The sequence below is a fragment of the Macrobrachium nipponense genome, chromosome 37 (genome assembly GCF_015104395.2).
Source record: "Macrobrachium nipponense isolate FS-2020 chromosome 37, ASM1510439v2, whole genome shotgun sequence".
Lineage (NCBI taxonomy): Eukaryota > Metazoa > Arthropoda > Malacostraca > Decapoda > Palaemonidae > Macrobrachium > Macrobrachium nipponense.
In genome coordinates this window covers 43,183,973-43,206,472 of record NC_061097.1, presented here as the reverse complement: position 1 = coordinate 43,206,472, position 22,500 = coordinate 43,183,973, and the positions used below count along the sequence as shown (strand labels likewise).

Here is a 22,500-nt window from a genome sequence, read left to right as displayed (position 1 = left end):
ATTGACTCAAGAGGTCAAAGGTTAAAAATTTACAAATAGTATTTTCACTAATTCAGAGGTTAAACGCATTTACAATAACATAAAGTTCAAAAATTTACATTGAACTCAGAGTTCAAAAAGGGAAAAAAACTACATTTAAACAATGTTAACGCTGACTCAGAGCTCACAGGGATGAAACAAAATTTTAAAAAATTATAAAGCAATTAACCACGGTTACTAAGACGAATTACTCTAGTAGCTACAAGTGAAAACAGAAGGCCTTCACTTTTTCCTTATAACTTGACCTTCACGTCCTTCACTAAACAATGATGAACCAAAACATAAAGTAATGATAATAATACAGCAATTAATCATAATTACTGAGAAGCATTACACTAGTGTCTACAAGTGAAAATAGAAGGGCTTCACTTTTCACTTATTAACAGACCTTCACCAAACCCTTCACTAAACAAATGAAGGACCAAATCAAAACAAAAAGACAATGTATTAACTCATCCTAATCACTAAGACGAATTATTCCAGTGACTAAAAGCTGAAAACGAAGGCTCAAATTATTACCTGACCCTTCTTCACGTCCTTCACTAAACAATGAAGGACCAGTAACAAAAAGACAACAAACAAAGCAATTAATGGCGATCAACTGAATCACAAATTCAACTCACCTCTCCAGTCTGGTTATTGCAGAGCGGAAGTTTCGTGTAATTAGTTTCGTTGCAAAGGATGTAATTCGGCAGGAAGGAGAGAAAGGAGTTGATTCCCTCCTCCACGCCCTCCACCCCTCCTCCATCTCCTCCTCCTCCTCCTCCCGGTACCACTCCTCCCCCAACTCCTCCACTCCCTCCGCCTCCTCCTGGAACTCCTCCCGGAGCGCCACTCTTTCCAGCGACGGCCGCCGCTGCCGCCTCTTCTTCCAGGGCGCCTTCCAGTTCCAGTTCGCCCACTTCATCCATGCTGCGTTCTAGATCGTCTTCTTTCCAGGAAAAATCATCGAATTAGTTATTGATTTTTTATTATTACTCTTGGGGGATTTAAACTAAATCTCCTCTTCCATTATTGGGGATTAATCTTCATTCCCTTTTAAGAACTGGATCTACTGAGCGCTGGGCATCTTCTTGGCGTTTAGTGGTGAATAAGTAACACCATAACAAAGCGTCGATAAATCTGTAACTAATTTCGTCATTAAATCACTTATTTGTCAACCATATTCTTCACATGATACTTTAACCATTTCAAAGTGAATAAGCTAATCACACTATTCTTTTTTTTTTTTTTTTTCACTCGAACTGAGATGATTGATTTGTCAATAAGTCACATATTTGTCAACCATATTCTCTGAAACAGTTTGACAATAATTTTGAAGTGGATAAGTTAATTGGCAACAATATTTTCTTATCTCCCCTCTACACTAAATCACAGGAATTCCAAGGCGACGCGAAAATAAATTCCCGTGAAAGATTTCTGTATTCTCTAGACAATGTATATTTTTCTTGACAATTTCCCTTTTTTTCTGGACAATATCACTTTATTTTCTAAACAATTTCCATTTATTTCTATATAATTGCCGCTTATTTCTAGACAATTTCAAATTTTTTAGATAATTTTCATTTTTTCTAGACAATTTCCATGGTTCTAGATAGTTTTCCTTTTTTCTAGACAATTTCCATGTTTCTAGACAAGTTTTCTTTTTTCTAGACAATTTCTGTTCTTCTAGACAATTACCATGTTTCTAGAAAATATCCCTTTTTTCTAGACAATTTCCATTTATTTCTAGACAATTTCAGTTTTTTTCTAGACAATTTCCCCTTTTTTCTAGACAATTTCAGTTTTTTTTATAGAAAATTTCCCCTTTTTTCTAGACAATTTCAGTTTTTTTCTAGACAATTTCCGTTTTTTTCTATACAATTTCCGTTTATTTTATAAAATTTCCGTTTTTCCTAGACAATTTCCCTTTTTTCTAGACAATTTCCCTTTTTTTCTAGACAATTTCGGTTTTTTCTAGATAATATAAGTTTTTTCTAGAGAATTTCCCTTTCTTCCCAAATAATTTTCATCACATTCCTCTGTTCCTTCACATCTGTACGTCCTTCATACACACAGCTCAGACCTGAAAAGAAAAACAGAAAATTATTAACAGGAATTAGAGGGATTAGGGATAAATTTTCCTTCTTGTTAATGACTAAGGAGTAAAACCTTAAACAACATACCTTATAATACATACATTTCTGAGACTATATATATATATATATATATATATATATATATATATATATATATATATATATATATATATATACATACATACATACATACATACACACACACACACATATATATTATATATATATATATATATATATATATATATATATATATATGTAGATATATATATATATTATATATATATATATATATATATATATATATATATGTTATATATATATAATATATATATAGATATATATATATATATATATATATATATATATATATATATATAACATTACAAATTAGTAATAATAATTAATAATAATAATAATAATAATAATAATAATAATAATAATAATAATAATAATAATAATAATAATATAAAGACAAAAATAGTAAAAAAAAATAATAAACTTTTTCCATTTTGAAAATCATTACAAAACGAATAAAACTGAAAAACTACTAATTAAAAAACACATTCTCTTTCACTTTGAAAATCCTTAAGAACGAATAGAAAAAAAATAGTAATAAACTAATAAAAAAATCTCTTTCCCACTTTTCCCTCCAATATTCGGAACGGTGGTAGAATCGATAAATCGTCTTCTTCTCTTTCTTCTTCTTCTCCTTCTTCTGCCTTTCAATGAATATGAAACGACGTCCTCCGGCTGGACCGTATTCCAACACGATTTCCTGAGTAATTTGGAGGCGACATGGTACCTCTCTCTCTCTCTCTCTCTCTCTCTCTCTCTCTTCTCACACGTTCACTCTCTCACTTTCTGTCTGTCTGTCTTTCTGTTCATCTCCCTCTCTTTCTGTCTTTCTGTCTCTCTCACCGTCTGTCTTTTTCTCTCACTTTCTCTCTCTCTCTCTCTCTCTCACTTTCTGTCTGTCTGTCTCTCTCACTCTCTTCTCACACTTTCTCTCTCTCTCTCTCTCTCTCTCTCTCTCTCTCTCCCTTCTCACACACTCTCTCACTCTCTCTTTCTCTCTGTTGTCTCTCACACCGTCTGTCTCTCTCTCTCTCTCACTTTCTATCTGCCTCTCTCTTTCTCCCTCTCACTCTCACCTCACATACACTCTCTATCTCTCTCTCTCTCTCTCTTCTCCCACGTTCTCTCTCTCTCTCTCACCGTCTGTCTCTCTCTCGCTTTCTATCTGTCTGTCTCTCTCTCACATACACACTTCCTCTCTCTCTCTCTCTCTCTCTCTCTCTCTCTCTCTCTCCACCGCCTGTCTGTCTCTCTATCACATACACACTTTCTCTCTCTCTCTCTCTCTCTCTCTCGCTTTTTGCCTCTCTCACTCACTCTCTCTCAAACCCACATTCCACTTATTCGCTTTAGGTACTGGTAAAATTAACGGGAAACTTCAAATCTCTCTCTCTCTCTCTTTCTCTCTCTCTCTCAGAAACTTCTTCACTCAATTCCACATTCCATTTGAGCAATATGGCAGCGTGTCTACATTCATCTCTTACATATTTTTTTTCTCCAAGGACGTCTAACGCGCCGGCATTGAAAAATGCTCTCGAAACGGTCTGAAGGGTTCACTTCTTGCTTTTCAACACATTTTTATCTACTCATAATTTTGTTTACTTATTTATTTACTTACTTTAATATGCGAGATCTCTTCTTTCTGTATTTCCCTGGGCTTCTTGAATTTCGAGTCAATAGTCCCTGTGGTTGCTTGTTCCATACTAAAAGGGCCCATCTTCTGTAGTAATAATCAAATAGAATGCGTAGTGGAATGAAGATGAGAGTGCGCAGTGGAATGATAGAGAGAGTGCACAGTAGGATGACAGAATGCAGTGTAACAATGAAACGAGCAGTGGAATGATATAGAACGTGCAATGGAAAGATAAACAATGCATAGTGGAATGATAAAAAGTGCAGTGAAATATATAGAAAGTTCACTGGAAAGATAAAGAATGCACAATGGAATGATAAAATGCGCAGTAGTATGATATAGAATGTTTACTGAAAAGATGAAGAATGCGCAGTGGAATGATATAGAATGTTTACAGGAAAGATAAAGAAAGCACAATGGAATGATAAAATGCACAGTGGTATGATATATAATGTTTACTGGAAAGGTAAAGAATGCGCAATGGAATGATATAGAATGTTCACTGGAAAGATAAAGAATGCATAGTGGAATGATAAAATACGCAGTGGCATGATCTAGAATGTTTACTGGAAAGATAAAGAATGCACAGTGGAATGATACAGAATGTTCACTGGAAAGATCAAGAGTGCGCAGTGGAATGAAACAGAATCTTCACTGGAAAGATAAAATGATAAAATGCGCTGTGGAATGACATAGAATGTTCACTGGAAACATAAAGATTTCGTAGTGGAATGATATAGAATATTCACTGAAAGATAAACATTGCATAGTGGAATGATAAAATGAGCTGTGGAATGATATGAAATGTGCAGTAGAATGATATAGAATGCACTGTGGAATGACAAAATGCGCAGTGGAATAATATAGAATGATCACTGGAAAGATAAAGATTGCACGGTGGAATGAGAAAATGAGCAGTGGGATGATATAAAATGCACAGTGAAATAATAAAGAACTTGCATTGGAAAGGTAAAGAATGCGCAGTGGAATGATAAAATGCGCAGTGAAATAATATAGAACGTGCATTGGAAAGATAAAGAATGTGAAGTGGAATGATATAAAATGCGCAGTGGAAAGATTAAAAAAAATGCACAATGGAATGATATAAAATGCGCAGTGGAATGATGTAAAAGGCGCAGTGGAATCATATAAAAGGCGCAGTGGAATTATATAGAATGCGCAGTGGAATAACAGAGAACGCGTGGCAGAACGATTTCCTCCACTAGTGATGAACAAGGAAAAATCAATATAGAAAACAATGGGAGAAATACGTGAGGCCTACGGGTGATCACTGCAATCTTCCTCTCACCCCAACCAAAAACCATTCCCCCCTTTCTCTCCTCACCCTCCCCCTTCTCCCCGCTCACCCCCACCCCCTCATTTTGTCTAGAGCACGGGGCCGTAGATATTGTCATTTCTGGGACGTCAAAATTGTGAATGTGATACTGTGTATTATTATTATTATTATTATTATTATTATTATTATTATTATTATTATTATTATTATTATTATTATTTATTTTGTATGTTTTTTTGGGGATCAATTATCTTATCTGTGGTTATAGTTATGATTTAGTTTTATAGAGACGTCAATCATTATACACACACACGCACACACACACACACACACACACCACACACATACACACACACACATATATATATATATATATATATATATTTATATATATATATATATATTTATATATATATATATACATACATACATATATAACTATAAATAACATATTTATATATGGGAGTGTGTGTGGGTATAATTATACCTAAACGTATACAACATATCACAACACACAACATACAACACATAACATAACATAACATAACATAACATAACATAACATAATAAACCATAATCATCCAAAAACACAGTAGAAAGCAAAAAGAAACATTAATATCCTCCAAACCACGAAAAGCAGCATAATTTCGCTGGTAAAAATTCTCCCTCTTTGCAAAAGGTCTTTGAATAATATCTCTGCCCTTGACAGCTGATTTTACTGTGGCTCACAAGTTGGAATATCTAGGAATATCCGGATTCTTAAGAATATTCCAGTTCAGTCCCGCCGTCTTTTACGCGCGTACGTGATCGCACAATAAGGAACCTTATGCGATGGAAAGCACAGACCATGACGGAATCACTGATTTTAGATGAAAATGCAGATTTTATTATTATTATTATTATTATTATTATTTTGTTCTAAAGGGTCCACAATAATACAAAGTGTAAAAAGTCCGTGTATAATTTTGAAGAATTTACAGAAAGCTTTCGAACCCTTCCCTGGGTTCATCTTCAGTCCAAATGAACAATAAGTTACAAGTACAGAGGTATGTTTTTAAAGGATTTTAACTGTAGGACAGGCTCTGTTTTTCCCTCTCCTGATGCTGCCTCTGCCTTGCCTCTTCCAGTCCAGGTAACCGCTGCCCCGGGGGAGTCTGATAATGGTGCCCAATCTACGCCCTTGGATGAAGGACTTCATGTAATGTTGCAACAACCTGTACGAAGATCCAACAGGATTGCAGCCAGAAGGATTGATAGGGGAGAGGGTATCACCTAGTTGTTGTTAACTACCCTCTTTCTTCACCTGGCCCATTAACGAGCTAATGACCGTTGTCAACAATCTTCAACGACTCTTGTTTTTTAAAATTTACCTCTGTACATGTCGTAACTTATTGTTCATTTGGACTGAAGATGAACCCAGGGAAGGGTTCGAAAGCTTTCTGTAAAGTCTTCAAAATTATACACGGACTTTTTACACTGTATTATTGTGGACCCTTTAGAACATTATATACTATACTCTCGTGATAGAGAGTTTTCCCCTACATTATTATTATTATTATTATTATTATTATTATTATTATTATTATTATTATTATTATTATTATTATTACTGAGGAAGCAGACCATCTCTCAAGCATACTTTATAAAAGTAGCCATTATTATTATTATTATTATTATTATTATTATTATTATTATTATTATTATTATTATTATTATTATTATTATTATTCAAAATATGAACCCTATTCATATGGAACAGATGAACTACTTTTCATATAGAACAACCCTAAAGGTCCTATTATTATCATTATTGTTATTTATTTATTGTTTTTTGCTCTATCACAGTCCTCCAATTCGACTGGGTGGTATTTATAGTGTTGGGTTCGGGGTTGCATCCTGCCTCCTTAGGAGTCCATCACTTTTCTTACTATGTGTGCCGTTTCTAGGAGAACACTCTTCTGCATGAGTTCTGGAGCTACTTCAGCATCTAGTTTTTCTAGATTCCTTTTCAAGGATCTTGGGATCGTGCCTAGTGTTCCTATGATTATGGGTACGATTTCCACTGGCATATCCCATATCCTTCTTATTTCTGTTTTCTGTTATCCATTTTTTCCCTCTCTTTCTCTTCAACTCTGGTGTCCCATGGTATTGCGACATCAATGAGTGATACTTTCTTCTTGACTTTGTCAATCAACGTCACGTCTGGTCTGTTTGCACGTATCACCCTATCCGTTCTGATACCATAGTCCCAGAGGATCTTTGCGTGATCGTTTTCTATCACTCCCTCAGGTTGGTGCTCATACCACTTATTACTGCAAGGTAGCTGATGTTTCTTGCACAGGCTCCAGTGGAGGGCTTTTGCTACTGAATCATGCCTCTTTTTGTACTGGTTCTGTGCAAGTGCCGGGCATTCGCTTGCTATGTGGTTTATGGTTTCATTTTTCGTATTGCACTTCCTACATATGGGAGAGATGTTATTTCCGTCTATCGTTCTTTGAACATATCTGGTTCTTAGGGCCTGATCTTGTGCCGCTGTTATCATTCCTTCAGTTTCCTTCTTTAGCTCTCCCCTCTGTAGCCATTGCCATGTGTCATCGCTGGCTAGTTCTTTAGTCTGTCTCATGTATTGTCCGTGCATTGGTTTGTTGTGCCAGTCCTCTGTTCTGTTTGTCATTCTCCTGTCTCTGTATATTCTGGGTCTTCGTCTACTTTTATTAGTCCTTCTTCCCATGCACTTCTTTAGCCACTCGTCTTCACTGGTTTTCAGATATTGCCCCAGTGCTCTGTTCTCGATGTTGACGCAGTCCTCTATACTTAGTAGTCCTCTCCCTCCTCCCTTTCGTGTTATGTATAGTCTGTCCGTATTTGCTCTTGGGTGTAGTGCTTTGTGTATTGTCATATGTTTCCTGGTTTTCTGATCTATGGTGCGGAGTTCTGCCTTCGTCCATTCCACTATTCCTGCGCTGTATCTGATTACTGGCACTGCCCATGTGTTTATGGCTTTTATCATATTTCCGGCGTTGAGTTTTGACTTGAGTATCGCCTTGAGTCTCTGTATATATTCTTTCCTGAGCGTGTCCTTCATCTCTTGGTGTTTTATATCCCCTCCTTCCATTATTCCCAGGTATTTGTATCCTGTCTCATCTATGTGTTTGATGTTGCTCCCATCTGTAGCTTTATCCCTTCAGTTCTCGTTACTTTGCCTTTTTGTATGTTGACTAAGGCGCATTTTTCTATTCCAAACTCCATCCTGATGTCCCCAGATACAATCCTTACAGTCTGGATTAGGGTATCTATTTCCTTGATGCTCTTACCATACAGCTTGATGTTGTCCATGAACATCAGATGGTTGATTCTGTTGCCTCTTTTCTTGAGTTGGTACCCGGCATCCATATTATTATTATTATTATTATTATTATTATTATTATTATTATTATTATTATTATTATTATTATTATTATTATTCAAAATGTGAACCCTATCCAAATGGAACAAGCCCAACAAAGGGGCCACTGACTTGAAATTCAAGCTTCCAAAGTACATTAAGGTCTGGTGTTCATTAGAAAGAGAGATCAATGGATCAGTTATGAGAGAAGAAGAAATTCATTATTTAAACGATAAATATATATATTAAAAATGTTAAGTGAATCACTGATTGATGTTGATACCAAGCCACTCATTAAAAAAAAGAGGTTGAGCCTGAAATGCCGTTAATGAGCAGTAAGCCTCAATTGCCGATAATTGTATATTATTTAGGTAAATAACTGACGGATTCTCCAAAATACCCAAATCAATTAGGTCTCGTATGTTATTGAGAAAGCATCATTTATTATATTCGTCCTAAGCCGATTAAGCAAACTGCGCTGGATCAACTTTCAGTCAATTAAGATAAATTTTCAGTAAATTGTTTGCTATAGATAATTACAGCAATTTTAAGGTCACGCAGAAGATTATATTCTGTAAATAACTTACTTATCATTAACATAATTACATCGATTTTATGGGCCCAAGGAATTATATACTTTAAGTAACTTAATGATTAAATAATTACATCAATTTTAAGGGAACATAGGAACAATTATATTCTTCAAGTAACTTACTTATTATTATTATAATTACATCGATTTTAAGGCACATAGAATTTTAAATAGTAAGTAACTTAATTATTAATATAAATGCATCAATATCAAGGGCACATAGGAACAATTATATTCAAGCACCTTACTTATTATTTATATAATTACGTAAATTTTAAGAAAACACAGGAACAATTATATTATTCAGGTAACTTACTTATCATTAATTACATCCATTTAAGGGGCATACAGGAACGATTATATTCTTAAAGTAACTTACTTATTACTAATATAATTGCATCAATTTTAAGGGCACATAGGAACAATTACATCCATTAAGTAACTTATTTATTATGAATATAATTACATCGATTTTAGGGGCAAATACAATTATATACTTTAAGTAACTTAATTGTTAATATAATCCTATCAATTTAAGAGAAAATAGGAGCAATTATATACTTGAAGTAACTTACTTATTATTAATATATTTATATCAATTTTAAGGGCACAAAGGAACAATTATATCCTTCAAGTAAACTCCCTTATCATTAATACAATTATATTGGAAAGAGGAGATCAGTCATTAGAAATGGCAAACATATTAAATAAACAAATGAATAAATACATAAAGAAAAATATAAATAAATCACTGAAAGTACACAAGGTGAATTGTTGCAGCAATGCACTGCATCACCGCCTGAGCTTTAGAGGTATACCAATTGCACAACCTAAGTAGGGAGAGGTTGTTCCACAGTCCAACGGTCTGAGGAATAAATGGCTATTCAAGAAAGTTACGAAACTCAAGGCAAAGTGTTTTGGAGTCAGCTAAATTAACTGTTGAGAGTATGAGAGAGGTACGTGAGAGCCGATGCTTGGAAATTCATTTCCTTACAGTCTGGAAGAGGTGAACATTGTTCAACTGATTTCGAAATACTTTTGCAAGCGATTCTCATTAACGCAACGTAGTGGAAACATTAACACTCAAGATTGTAGGCCATAGAGAGAGTTCTAATTTTATATATATAAATATTATATATAAAAAATAAATAAAAAAATATATATATATATATATATATATATATACTATACATATATATATATATGTGTGTGTGTGCATATATATATATATATATATATATATATATATATATATATATATATATATATATATCATTCGAGCTACAAATGTCCTTTAATATCTAAATTCGCTCTACCTCGGAATTGATATATTTTCATATATGTAGCGAAGGGGAATTTTTAGTTGATAATAATTTCGTCCCCCCATGGGATCGAACCACCGTCCAAGTGGACGGGAACGAAATCAGGACAGACAGTGACGCTATCCAATCAGCCAACAGAGATGCTATAAGTTTATATCGATTCTGACCTTACGAATCACCCTCGAACTCTGTGTTTTTCGTAATTAGAATCGATATGAAACCCCGTCTACCATGTTAGCCAATTCGAGCGTTTGACCCACGTAGCCTTTGTTATGAATAATTATCACATCGAACCGTGATTCATTTTATATATCATTCGAGCTACAAATGACCTTTAATATCTAAATTCGCTCTACCTCGGAATTGATATATTTTCATATACGTAGGTACCAAAGGGGAATTTTTTAGTTGATAATAATTTCGTCCCCCCATGGGATCGAACCACCGTCCAAGTGGACGGGAACGAAATCAGGACAGACAGTGACGCTATCCAATCAGCCAACAGAGACTATAAGTTTATATCGATTCTGACCTTACGAATCACCCTCGAACCATATGAAAATATATCAATTCCGAGGTGGAGCGAATTTAGATATTAAAGGACATTTGTAGTTCGAATGATATATAAATGAATCACGGTTCGATGTGATAATTATTCATAACAAAGGCTACGTGGGTCAAACGCTCGAATTGGCTAACATAGTAGATGCAGTTTCATATCGATTCTAATTACGAAAAACACCGAGTTCGAGGGTGATTCGTAAGGCCAGAATCGATATAAACTTATAGCGTCTCTGTTGGCTGATTGGATAGCGTCACTGTCTGTCCCGATTTCGTTCCCGTCCACTTGGACGGTGCTTCGATCCCATGGGGGAACGAAATTATTATCAACTAAAAAATTCCCCTTTGGTACATATACGAAAATATATCAATTCCGAGGTAGAGCGAATTTAGATATTAAAGGACATTTGTAGCTCGAATGATATATAAAGAATATTAAATGATCATGGTTCGATGTGATAATTATTCATATATATATTATATATATAATATCATATAAGGAGAAAATAAAACATATATATATAATATAATATACGTATATATATAACATATATGGATATAAAATAAAACTGTCACTAATGGCTTACAATCTTGGAGTGTAATTTCAGTCAATATGATATGTTAGTGAGAATCACTTGGAAAAGTAATTCTCATTAACATTATATATATATATATATATATATATATATATATATATATATATATATATATATATATATATATATACAGATATATATATATATATATATATATATATATATATATATATATATATATATATATATATATATATATATATATATATATATGACTGGTGAAAATGTTCTGTAACAACAGAATACCATCTAATAAAAGGAGCCCATAAAAACACCAAAATATAGAGAAAAAAGTACTATATTTCAGAGACTGCTGTCTCCCTCTTCAGGTAGATGAATGAGAAAAGTTTACAGAAAAGGTGGTATTTATACCAAGAGGTCCATCCACAGGCAAGCCAATTTAGGTCACCCCCGCTGATAATCTTCCTTTAATCTTCTTAAGTGTTGGTTGAATGAAAACCTTGTCGATCATATCTGAAATCCATGCTCCTTTTGAGATGTTCATTACCTGCCTCTCTTTTATTAAGGCCGATTCCATCATTTGACTCCTGTACCGGCAGTTGCTGCTATAAATTACACGTGACAAATTCCAGTTTATTCTATGGTTATGTTCATTTATATGGTTGAAAATAGCCGAGTTCTGTTATCCATACCTAACTGACGGTCAGTTAGGTATGGACAACAGAACTCGGCTATTTTCAATCATATAAATGAACATAACCATAGAATAAACTGGAATTTGTCACGTGTAATTTATAGCAGCAACTGCCGGTACAAGAGTCAAATGATGGAATCGGCCTTAATAAAAGAGAGGCAGGTAATGAACATCTCAAAAGGAGCATGGATTTCAGATACGATCGACAAGGTTTTCATTCAACCAACACTTAAGAAGATTAAAGGAAGATTATCAGCGACCTAAATTGGCTTGCCTGTGGATGGACCTCTTGGTATAAATACCAACCTTTTCTGTAAACTTTTCACATTCATCTACCTGAAGAGGGAGACAGCAGTCTCTGAAATATAGTACTTTTTTCTCTATATTTTGGTGTTTTTTATGGGCTCCTTTTATTAGATATATATATATATATATATATATATATATATATATATACATATATACCTATATAATATTATTACGTATTATATATATCATATATGGATAAAATAAGACTGTCTCTATGGCTTTCAATCTTGGAGAGTAATTTCAGTCAATAAGGTATGTTAGTGAGAATCACTTGGAAAAGTAATTCTCATTAACAGTATATAGATAATATATATATATATATATCTATAGTAGATATATATATATCTATCATATATAGGGTATATATATATAGAGATTTATAGATATAGAGATATAGATATATATATCTATGAATAGAGATATATCGATAACTATATATATATAATATATTGATATATATGATATAGATATATATTAGATATATATATAGGTATATTATATATAAGATATATATAGATATAGTATATATATATATATATCATATATCTATATATATAGAGATATATCTATATATATATATATCTTATATATATATATATATATATAAATATATATATATATAATTATATATAGATATATATGCTTAAAAAATCACAGTAGATGCACGTGACTTCATAAATAAGCGAATACCACGGGAATTCCTTAATAATCTCAATAATTTAGTCCCTTCTATAAAATTTACTGTAGAGGAAGAAAGAAATTGTAATTTGAATTTTCTTGATGTAACTGTCCATAGCAAATGATAGATATTTCACCTTTTCAGTCTTTCGAAAATCAACTAATATTGCCTCTTTTGTTCATTACTACTCCAATCACCATCAAAATGTTAAATTCTCTGTTTTTTCTGGGATGTTCCTAAGGGCTTTACGTGTCTGTAGCCCGCAGTTTATTGACGCTGAAATTAAAACTATTTATGATATTGCATTGAAACTTAAATACCCAAGGACTTTTGTAGATGTGGCATGGAAAAGAGCTAGAAAAACATTTTATTCAACTAATGACAAACTTGAATTTAGTAAGCATAACATTCTAAAATTACCTTATGATGAAAGGTTTTTAGATATTCCTAGAATTTTAAAGCTTTTTAACATAAATGTTGTTTTCAGTAATATTAATGTCAAGAGTTTAGTAATCAAAAATTCTCCTAAAGATCTTCCAGGCTGCATATATGAAATTCCGTGTTCCTTGCAAAAAGTGTGATAAAATCTATTACGGACAGACCGGTAAATCTCTTTCACATCGTCTTAAGCAACATCAATATTCTGTGAGAACTGGGCAAATATCGAATGCATTATTTGTACATATGAGAGATTTAGACCATCCTATTAACTGGAGTCAAGCAAGAGCCTTAGTCCCATGTAATGACACAGTTAAAAGGAATATCATTGAATCTTGTTTTATCAAGTCAAATAATAGAAATGTTCTAAATTTAAGTCTTGGTTTATTTAAACTTGATGCTTTCATAATGAAAAAAGTTGTAGATAAATATAAGCAACAAATTAATATATTCAGTTTTTACATGTTTTGGTTTTGGACTGTAAAGATACTTTGTAATTTCGGTTAGGGTCAGAATCTGTTTAAGTTTGTGACCGTGTGATATCCGATAATCCTGGATTATCCATTTTAATTTTTACCCTTTTGATAATTAACCATCTGGTATTCCTGATCTTGTTTGTACCTGAGGCTATCCTCTCCAATTGTACCTTTAGTAGCTCCTTGACGATGTCTGAATAAAGACGAAAAGCGCTTGTATTCCTGACTATCATTTCCCGTGGTATTCGCTTCAGATAGATATATATATATATATATATATATAAATATGTATCTATATATATAGATATATATATATATATATATATTTATATATATATATATATATATGTATAATATATATATATATATATATATATATATATATATATATATATATATATGTATATATATATATGTATACATATATATATGACTGGTAACAATGTTCTGTAACAACAGAATTCCATCATAATAAAAGGAGCCCATAAAAACACCAAAATATAGAGAAAAAAAGTACTATATTTCAGAGACTGCTGTCTCCCTCTTCATCTACCTGAAGAGGGAGACAGCAGTCTCTTGAAATATAGTATTTTTTCTTTTTCTCTATATTTTGGTGTTTTTATGGGCTCCTTTTATTAGATATATATATATATAAAACATATATATATATATATATATATATATATATATATATATATATATATATATATACATATATACATATATATCTATATATATATATATATTATATATAGATATATATAGATATATATACATATATATATATATATAATATATAATATATATATATATATATATATATATATATATATATATATATATATATATATATATATATATATATATATATGAATATAAATATATATATATATAGATAGATATAGATATATATATATATATATATATATAGATATATATATATATATACATATATATATATATATATAAAACATATAAATAAAAAGCAACTTACAGCCCTATTGAACGCCTCTTCACGGTCGTAGTCTAATTTGTAAAAGGGAGCCAATTAGCATTAGTCCTGAAAAGGTATGTTAGTGAGAATCACTTGGAAAAGTAATATTCTCATTAACTTATTTATATAATATTATATATCTATACTATTATATATAATATTTTATTTATATTTATATATATATAGTGTATTATTATAATGATAAAGATATATATACATACATATATATTATATATAGATATAGATATATATAATTATATATATATAATCTATATATATATATAATCTATTATTCCATTATATATATTTATATATATTATTATCGATATATATAATATAAAGATTATATTAATATATCTATATTATAATACATATTATATATATATATAGATATATATATTTTTTTATATAATATTATATACTATATAGTATATATAGATAATATCTTATATGAATCAATATCTATATTTATAGGTATAATCTATAGATAGATATATATCTAACGAATATATATAATATAGTATTATATATATATATATAATATTATAATTATTAGATTATTCTTATATATCTGATATATATATAGAATATATTAATATCTAGTATATATATATATATCTATAAAGTATCTACTATCTATATATATATTAGATATATGTAATACAATACTACATATATATAATATAGCCATATATCTATATATCAAATAGATATATATATAATATCTCTATATATTTTATAATCTATTTATATATATCATCTATATATCATCTTTATATAATGTATAATAATATATAGTCTATTATAATATATATATATATATCATATATATCATATAAATCTAATATATATGATCTAAGATATATATATTTATATCACTATATATATACATATATTATATATATATATATTATATATATTATATATATTAGATATTATTATATTTTATATACTTATATATATATATAGATATTAAATCTATATATAATCTATTAAAATATATATATCTATATATATATTATACTATATATATATATTCTATATTATCACAATCAATTATATCATTATATATATATATCTATATATCTAATATATATTTGATATCTACTTAATATACTATATATAATATATATAGTATATAATTATATATAAAACATATTAAAACATAAATAAAGTTAAAAAAGCCACCTACTAACCGCCCTCATTGAACGCCTCTTCATACGGTTTCGTAGTCTAATTTTGCAAGAAAAGGGAGGCACTTAGCATTAGTCCTTACAAAAGAGTTTATACAATATTATCTGGATAGCTTAACAAACACATTTTTCAAACTCATTAACTTTTATAACTTCCGGATGTTTTCTTTCCCTGCAAGGGTTATAAGTTTAGGTAGGGCGACAGATCATATTTTAAGTTATCTTTCTTAAATTTTACAACAATAATATATAATAGTATATATATATATAGATAGGTATTATTATATATTATAATATATATATAATGATATTATATATATAGTAAAATGAATCAACACGAAAATATGGAACATATATGAATACACACCCAAATGAAGAACAAATTCCACGAAAGAGAAACTATGTTGTTCTGCTGCAAGGCCTTTCGACTCTCTCTCTCTCTCTCTCTCTCTCTCTCTCTCTCTCTCTCTCTCTCTCTCTCTCTCTCTCTCTCTCTATATATATATATATATATATATATATATATATATATATATATATATATTATATCAGACACAATCAGAAAATGGCTACATACATTTTCACTTGTCTGTTAAATCTGGCACCGCATATTCATGACTGACAGGTGCCCTGCCCCGAGTCAAATGAGCGGTTCTATTTAAGACTAGCTCCGCAGTTACCTGTCAGCTAACATCACCTGGTTTTACTGTCGCTCAGGAGAAAGACCGTCCCTTAATGCACCTGTCACACACCTGTCCTCTCTCCCCCAACCACTAAAACACTCCCCCACCCACTCCTCTATGTCGCCTCTACAGGTGTGCCAATCATACCTCGCACCTGAGTAGAATTAGACTTGGTAATTAAAATCGACGCGAATTGTTTCGCCTTCAGATGATGCTACAAAGTATCCGTTCTCTTATCGGCTGTCGATTCTGTCAGGTGGACACGTCGTCTGTCTGACGCCTGACGATCCTCTAACCTGTATCTTGTTTGGCACCGTGCGCCAACGGATGCCAAGATGGGATAACAATCTGTATCTCTCTGCCCAGAGATGCTGCGAAACCCAGCCATATTGGAGACTATTAGTGATATCTGGTCAGTGACCTAAATGGAGTTCAAATAAAAGGGTATTTTTAAGCTTTATAAAATTTGAAGACAGGGCATTATATATCAGTGGGGAAATGAATAAACGTAGAGTATTATGCCCAATGGGGAAATGAATAAAGGTAGGGTATTATGAACAGTGGGGAAATGAATAAAGGTAGGGTATTATGCCCGGTGGGGAAATGAGTAAAGACAGGGTATTATATGCTCGTGGGGAAATTAATAAAGTGCAGTGGAATTGGACATTAGAAAGCGTCCTACTAATGCATATGTTACTGAAATTTATGAAGAACTAGACAATTACCATTATTAATAATATACAGAAGACCAAACCTATTCATATGGAACAAGCCCACCAAAGGGGCTACTTATTGAAATTAAAGCTTCCAAAGAATATTAAGGTGTTCATTAGGATAAAGTCAGAGGAAGTAAAGGGAAATACATAAAGAAGAGATCCCAATTTATCAGCAATGAAAAAAATAAATTAATGATAAGATTCTGATCAATCAATGGTAGTGGAATCTTGTTTTGTTTACAAATCTAGAGAGGATGGTGTTATATCCAATGCTAATTTTGCAGCACGTAGCACGATGTTGATTTTGGCAATAGTGAAAAAGTGGCTTATGGATAGATAAACAACTATGGTGCATTAAAAATAACTTGGACTAGTTTCAGAATCTCGAATACACTGAGCTCTTATGAATTAAACAAGATGAAAGACACAGAAACATTCATGCAGTTTAAGAAAGTGATTATCATAAGTAAACAAACAGAAGTTGGTCACAGACAACATTGGAGAGAGAGAGAGAGAGAGAGAGAGAGAGAGAGAGAGAGAGAGAGAGAGAGAGAGAGAGAGAGAGAGAGAGAGAGAGAGAATTAAAATAACGTACCCTTATATCACCATTTCAAAACTTAGAAAATATAGGAGTTTCTTAAGGAGGAAATCCCAACCCCACAAAGGATGAAAAAAAGATCTAAAATTCTCTCTCTCTCTCTCTCTCTCTCTCTCCACCCCAAGAGAAAGTTAAAAAGGAACCACTTTCCCTACAAAGACAAACAAAAGTCCCCCTGAGGAAGCCTTGTCAAAAAAAAAAACGAAAAATAAAAAATAAAAGAGGAGAGTAAAAGACTCATCTCCCTATTTCCTTCTCATAGAAGAAAAATCAAGAGATGATTCGGAGAAGACCTCTCATAGAAATGAAGAGGAGGTCCTTTCACACGTGTAGCAGGGAACCTGGGGAGACCTGGGGCATCTAGAGGGACCTGGGAGGACACAAGGGACCTTGGGGAAATCTGGAAGGGCCTGGGGGATATTTGTGAATCTGGAGAATCTAGAGGGACCTGAGGAGACTTGGAAGGACCTGGGTTACCTGGGGAGCTGGAGGGACCTGATGGGAGCCTGGGGAGACCTGGGAAGACTTAGGGAAACCTGGAAGGACCTGAGGTACCTGAGGGGACCTGGTCGGACCTGGGGGATCTGTGGGACCAGGGGAAACCTGAGGAGATCTGGAGTTGAGGTACCGGGATCTGAAGACGCCCGAGCAGGTAGGATGGTATAAATGATCTCCCTCCTATAGAGGGACCTGGGTTGACCAGGGAAGACCTGGGAGAGGAGGGCCCTGGGGGGAGAGAGAGCCACCGGGCGATATTAAATTGGGTGTCAGGTAATGGAATTATGGTCTGCCTTGTTCACCCATTTTTCCCTCCCCTCGGAATCCCTGTCACCAAATTCGCCATATCCTGTCGCCCGTCACGCCTTTTGGGAATCTCTCTCTCTCTCTCTCTCTCTCTCTCTCTCTCTCTCTCTCTCTCTGCTGCCCACGATAGGATCACTTCGTATTTTTTTTTATTATTAATAGGACTTCCTTTTTTCATTTGACAAGATGCCATTTCCTCTCAGAAATGGTGTCTGCAGATGTGCCACTGAGAGAGAGAGAGAGAGAGAGAGAAGAGAGAGAGAGAGAGAGAGAGGAGAGGATGAATAGGTATTAGTCATTAATATTTTACACAATGATTTGTAACTTTTTTTTTTTTTTGAGAGAGATAGAGAGAGTGGACGATGAATACATATATTGGTCCTTAATATCTTACATTATGATGTCAATTTTTTTTTTTTTTTTTTTTTTTTTGAGAGAGAGAGAGAGAGAGAGAGACGAGAGAGAGAGATGAGAGAGAGAGAGAGAGAGAGTTTACGTTAAAAAAAACTGGAGAAGGGACTGAAAGTGGTTGAGAACATTCAAAGATTTTGAAGCTGTTTCCGTCTGGAGTTGAGTACAAAAAAAAAAAAAAAAAAAAAAAAAAGTATATTTGCTGAGTGATCTGAATACGAAAGTAGCTGCCTGAGGATGAGATAATGTGAGATGAGGGTTCAGAGGGCTGGCCTGAATTGGCGAGAGTTGTGGTTGGAGGGAGGGGCGGGATGTGCTTGGTAGGGGAAGGTGAAAAGTATACATTTGAATGAGGGAACGTACCGGAGAAAAAAAAAAATTAAAACTATATTAGGAAAGATAATATGGGAAAGAAAATTGTCCCGGTGAGAGAGAAGTGACTGGAGGTATATCTGTTCATTCCTGCTTGGAAAAAAATAGGTGTTATTTTGATTTAGAGAAAACGAGGCTTGCAATAAAACATATTTCATATTTAAGTTGAGTTGCATTTTGGAGATGAAGGTAATTTTCACTGAATGACAACTTCTTACAAGAAATGTCATTTTTAAATAAAGGATTTGGGAATTATATTATTTTATGTAAAAAATGGATTATATTAAAATTCATATTTCATTAAATATTTTTTTTTATTGTTTGAGATACGTAAGTGTTATTCACTCATGCGAAACACGGAATACAGAGAGAGAGAGAGAGAGAGAGAGAGAGAGAGAGAGAGAGAGAGAGAGAGAGAGAGAGAGTTAAAGTTTTTCTTAAGCTGCATTGTGGTATATTTTCATTAACAATAGCACACAGTTGCTAGAGAGAGAGAGAGAGAGAGAGAGAGAGAGAGAGAGAGAGAGAGAGAGATTAAAACAATATCACATTACTAAGGCGTCCTCTCTCTCTCTCTCTCGCTCTCTCTCTCTGTAACGCGTGTTGAATAACTCAGCGTGATTTCTGTTTATATAAAGAGTCATTTGTCTTAATTATTGATCCATTTAATGATTCTCTCTCTCTCTCTCTCTCTCTCTCTCTCTCTCTCTCTCTCTCTCAATAACTGAGATTTCGTACAGTACAGTCTGCATATGCTGATGAAATTGTATCAACATGGAGCTTAAGAAAAAGTCTTCTCTCTCTCTCTCTCTCTCTCTCTCTCTCTCTCACTCTCTCTCTCTTGCTCAAACATAATAACTTTCCCGCCTGTCTCACACCTCCCCGCCCATACCCAGGGCAAATGGACGGCATCCTTATTAATTGATGTAATGGTATGAATGAACTGCCCCCAAGAGGAACCGACACCATATTAGGGTTTACTGTCTCGTTGTTTGAGAAGAAAAGATAGGTTCTGGTGTCTCTTTGCTTTTTTGTTTGTTTTTCTCTGTGTGTGTATGTGTGTTTGTGTGTGTGTGTGTGTTTAGAAGGAAGGTGTGAGAGAGAGAGAGAGAGAGAGAGAGAGAGAGAGAGATTGTTGTTCTTGTAAGTTGTGTGTGTGCATGGGTAGATGAGCTTGTATTAGTTATTAAAGGAATGTGTGTGAATGTATGGAAATATATATACAGATATATAAATAAATGTATATGTGTCGGATTCTAGGTACTAATCTCTTTGTAATCCCTATCTGTCAGTTTTACGACCTTTCGTGTATCGTCATTTTCTCATGTATGTCAGTTCATCTGCTAAGTAAAGGACGTTTGAACGTCGAAAGATCTCGCGGATACTCCGTTGTTTATTTTCCCTTCGTGGCACATAACTTTATTTATGGATTTATCACGTTCCTAACTTTCATGATTCAGTTATACATACACACAAACACACACACACACACACACACATATATATAATATATGATATATATATATATATATATATATATATATATATATATATATTATATATATATATATATATATATATATAATACATATATATGTCAGTGCACGAGGAAATTTCTATATACGATATTAACCGGGGGACAATTCATCTTGATTGTCAAAATAATAAATAATAAACTTAAACTTTCTAAGTTCAAGGTAAGAGAATCTGCACCAACCGCTAAAGCGATGTTTTTCAGCCCGGAAGCCACAGAAAAAAAAAAATAAAAAAAAAAAAAAAAAAAAAAAAATGGTTCGTCCTTCTCCAGTGGGAGTCAGACTTTGTCGAAAGTTGATAGGAAGTTTTGGAATATCCTTGGGAGTCAAATATTGGAAAATGTCAAGCTTTTATCAGATTTTCGAGACGTTGCAAATACTCTTCCTTTTCTAGACGAAAATATTCTATTTGTTAATCAGAATGAGGCGACTGAAATATAGTACCAAAACTGTTCAAATATTCATTGTAAACATGTCTGAAACTCATCATATACACATATGACATATCCTAGATAACTATGTTAGGCTTATGCCTACCAGTAAGTCATTACAAACATTTAACATGTTTGTCATTTTGTGTGCAACAAGTTTCCAACATGTTTGTGATTTGTGTGTGATATGTTCCCAACATGTTTCGGATTTGTGGGACATGTTCCCAACATGTTTGTGATTTGTATGCAACAAGTTCCCAACATATTTAAGATTTGTGACATGCACCTGATACGTTTATAACATGTTTGCAATTTGTGTGCAACAAATTCCTAACATGTTGATGAAATATTTGTGATTTGAGTGCCACATGTGTATGACATGTTTGTTATTTATGTTGACATGTTCCCACCATGTTTATGACATGTTTGTGATTAGAAGGCAACATGTTCTCAACATGTTTGTGATTTGACTTGACAAGTTGACAAGTTTGTGATTTGAGAGCATGTTCCCAACATATTTATGTGACATGTCTGTGATTTGTGTTGAAGTGTTTGTGATTTGAGTGCAACATGTTTATAACATATATTGCTGAAATGTGGACGCACCTTTCTGAAGCATCTCTTA

At 32.8% G+C, this 22,500-nt stretch overlaps 1 protein-coding gene across 2 annotated transcripts in view; it reads right to left on the bottom strand.

The window, feature by feature from the left end:
• Positions 1 to 22,500, bottom strand: part of LOC135209191 (allatostatin-A receptor-like) — a 144,866-nt gene that overhangs the window by 22,390 nt on the left and 99,976 nt on the right. The window contains exons 4-5 of one of the 2 annotated variants that reach the window (XM_064241875.1): positions 3,814 to 3,915; positions 663 to 2,104 (exon numbers count right to left, since the gene is read on the bottom strand). In XM_064241875.1, coding sequence (XP_064097945.1) covers positions 663 to 950 — 288 coding nt within the window. In that variant the 5' untranslated portion in view covers positions 951 to 2,104; positions 3,814 to 3,915. The remainder of the gene's footprint in view (positions 1 to 662; positions 2,105 to 3,813; positions 3,916 to 22,500) is intronic. The other variant, XM_064241874.1, reaches the window with a different exon arrangement.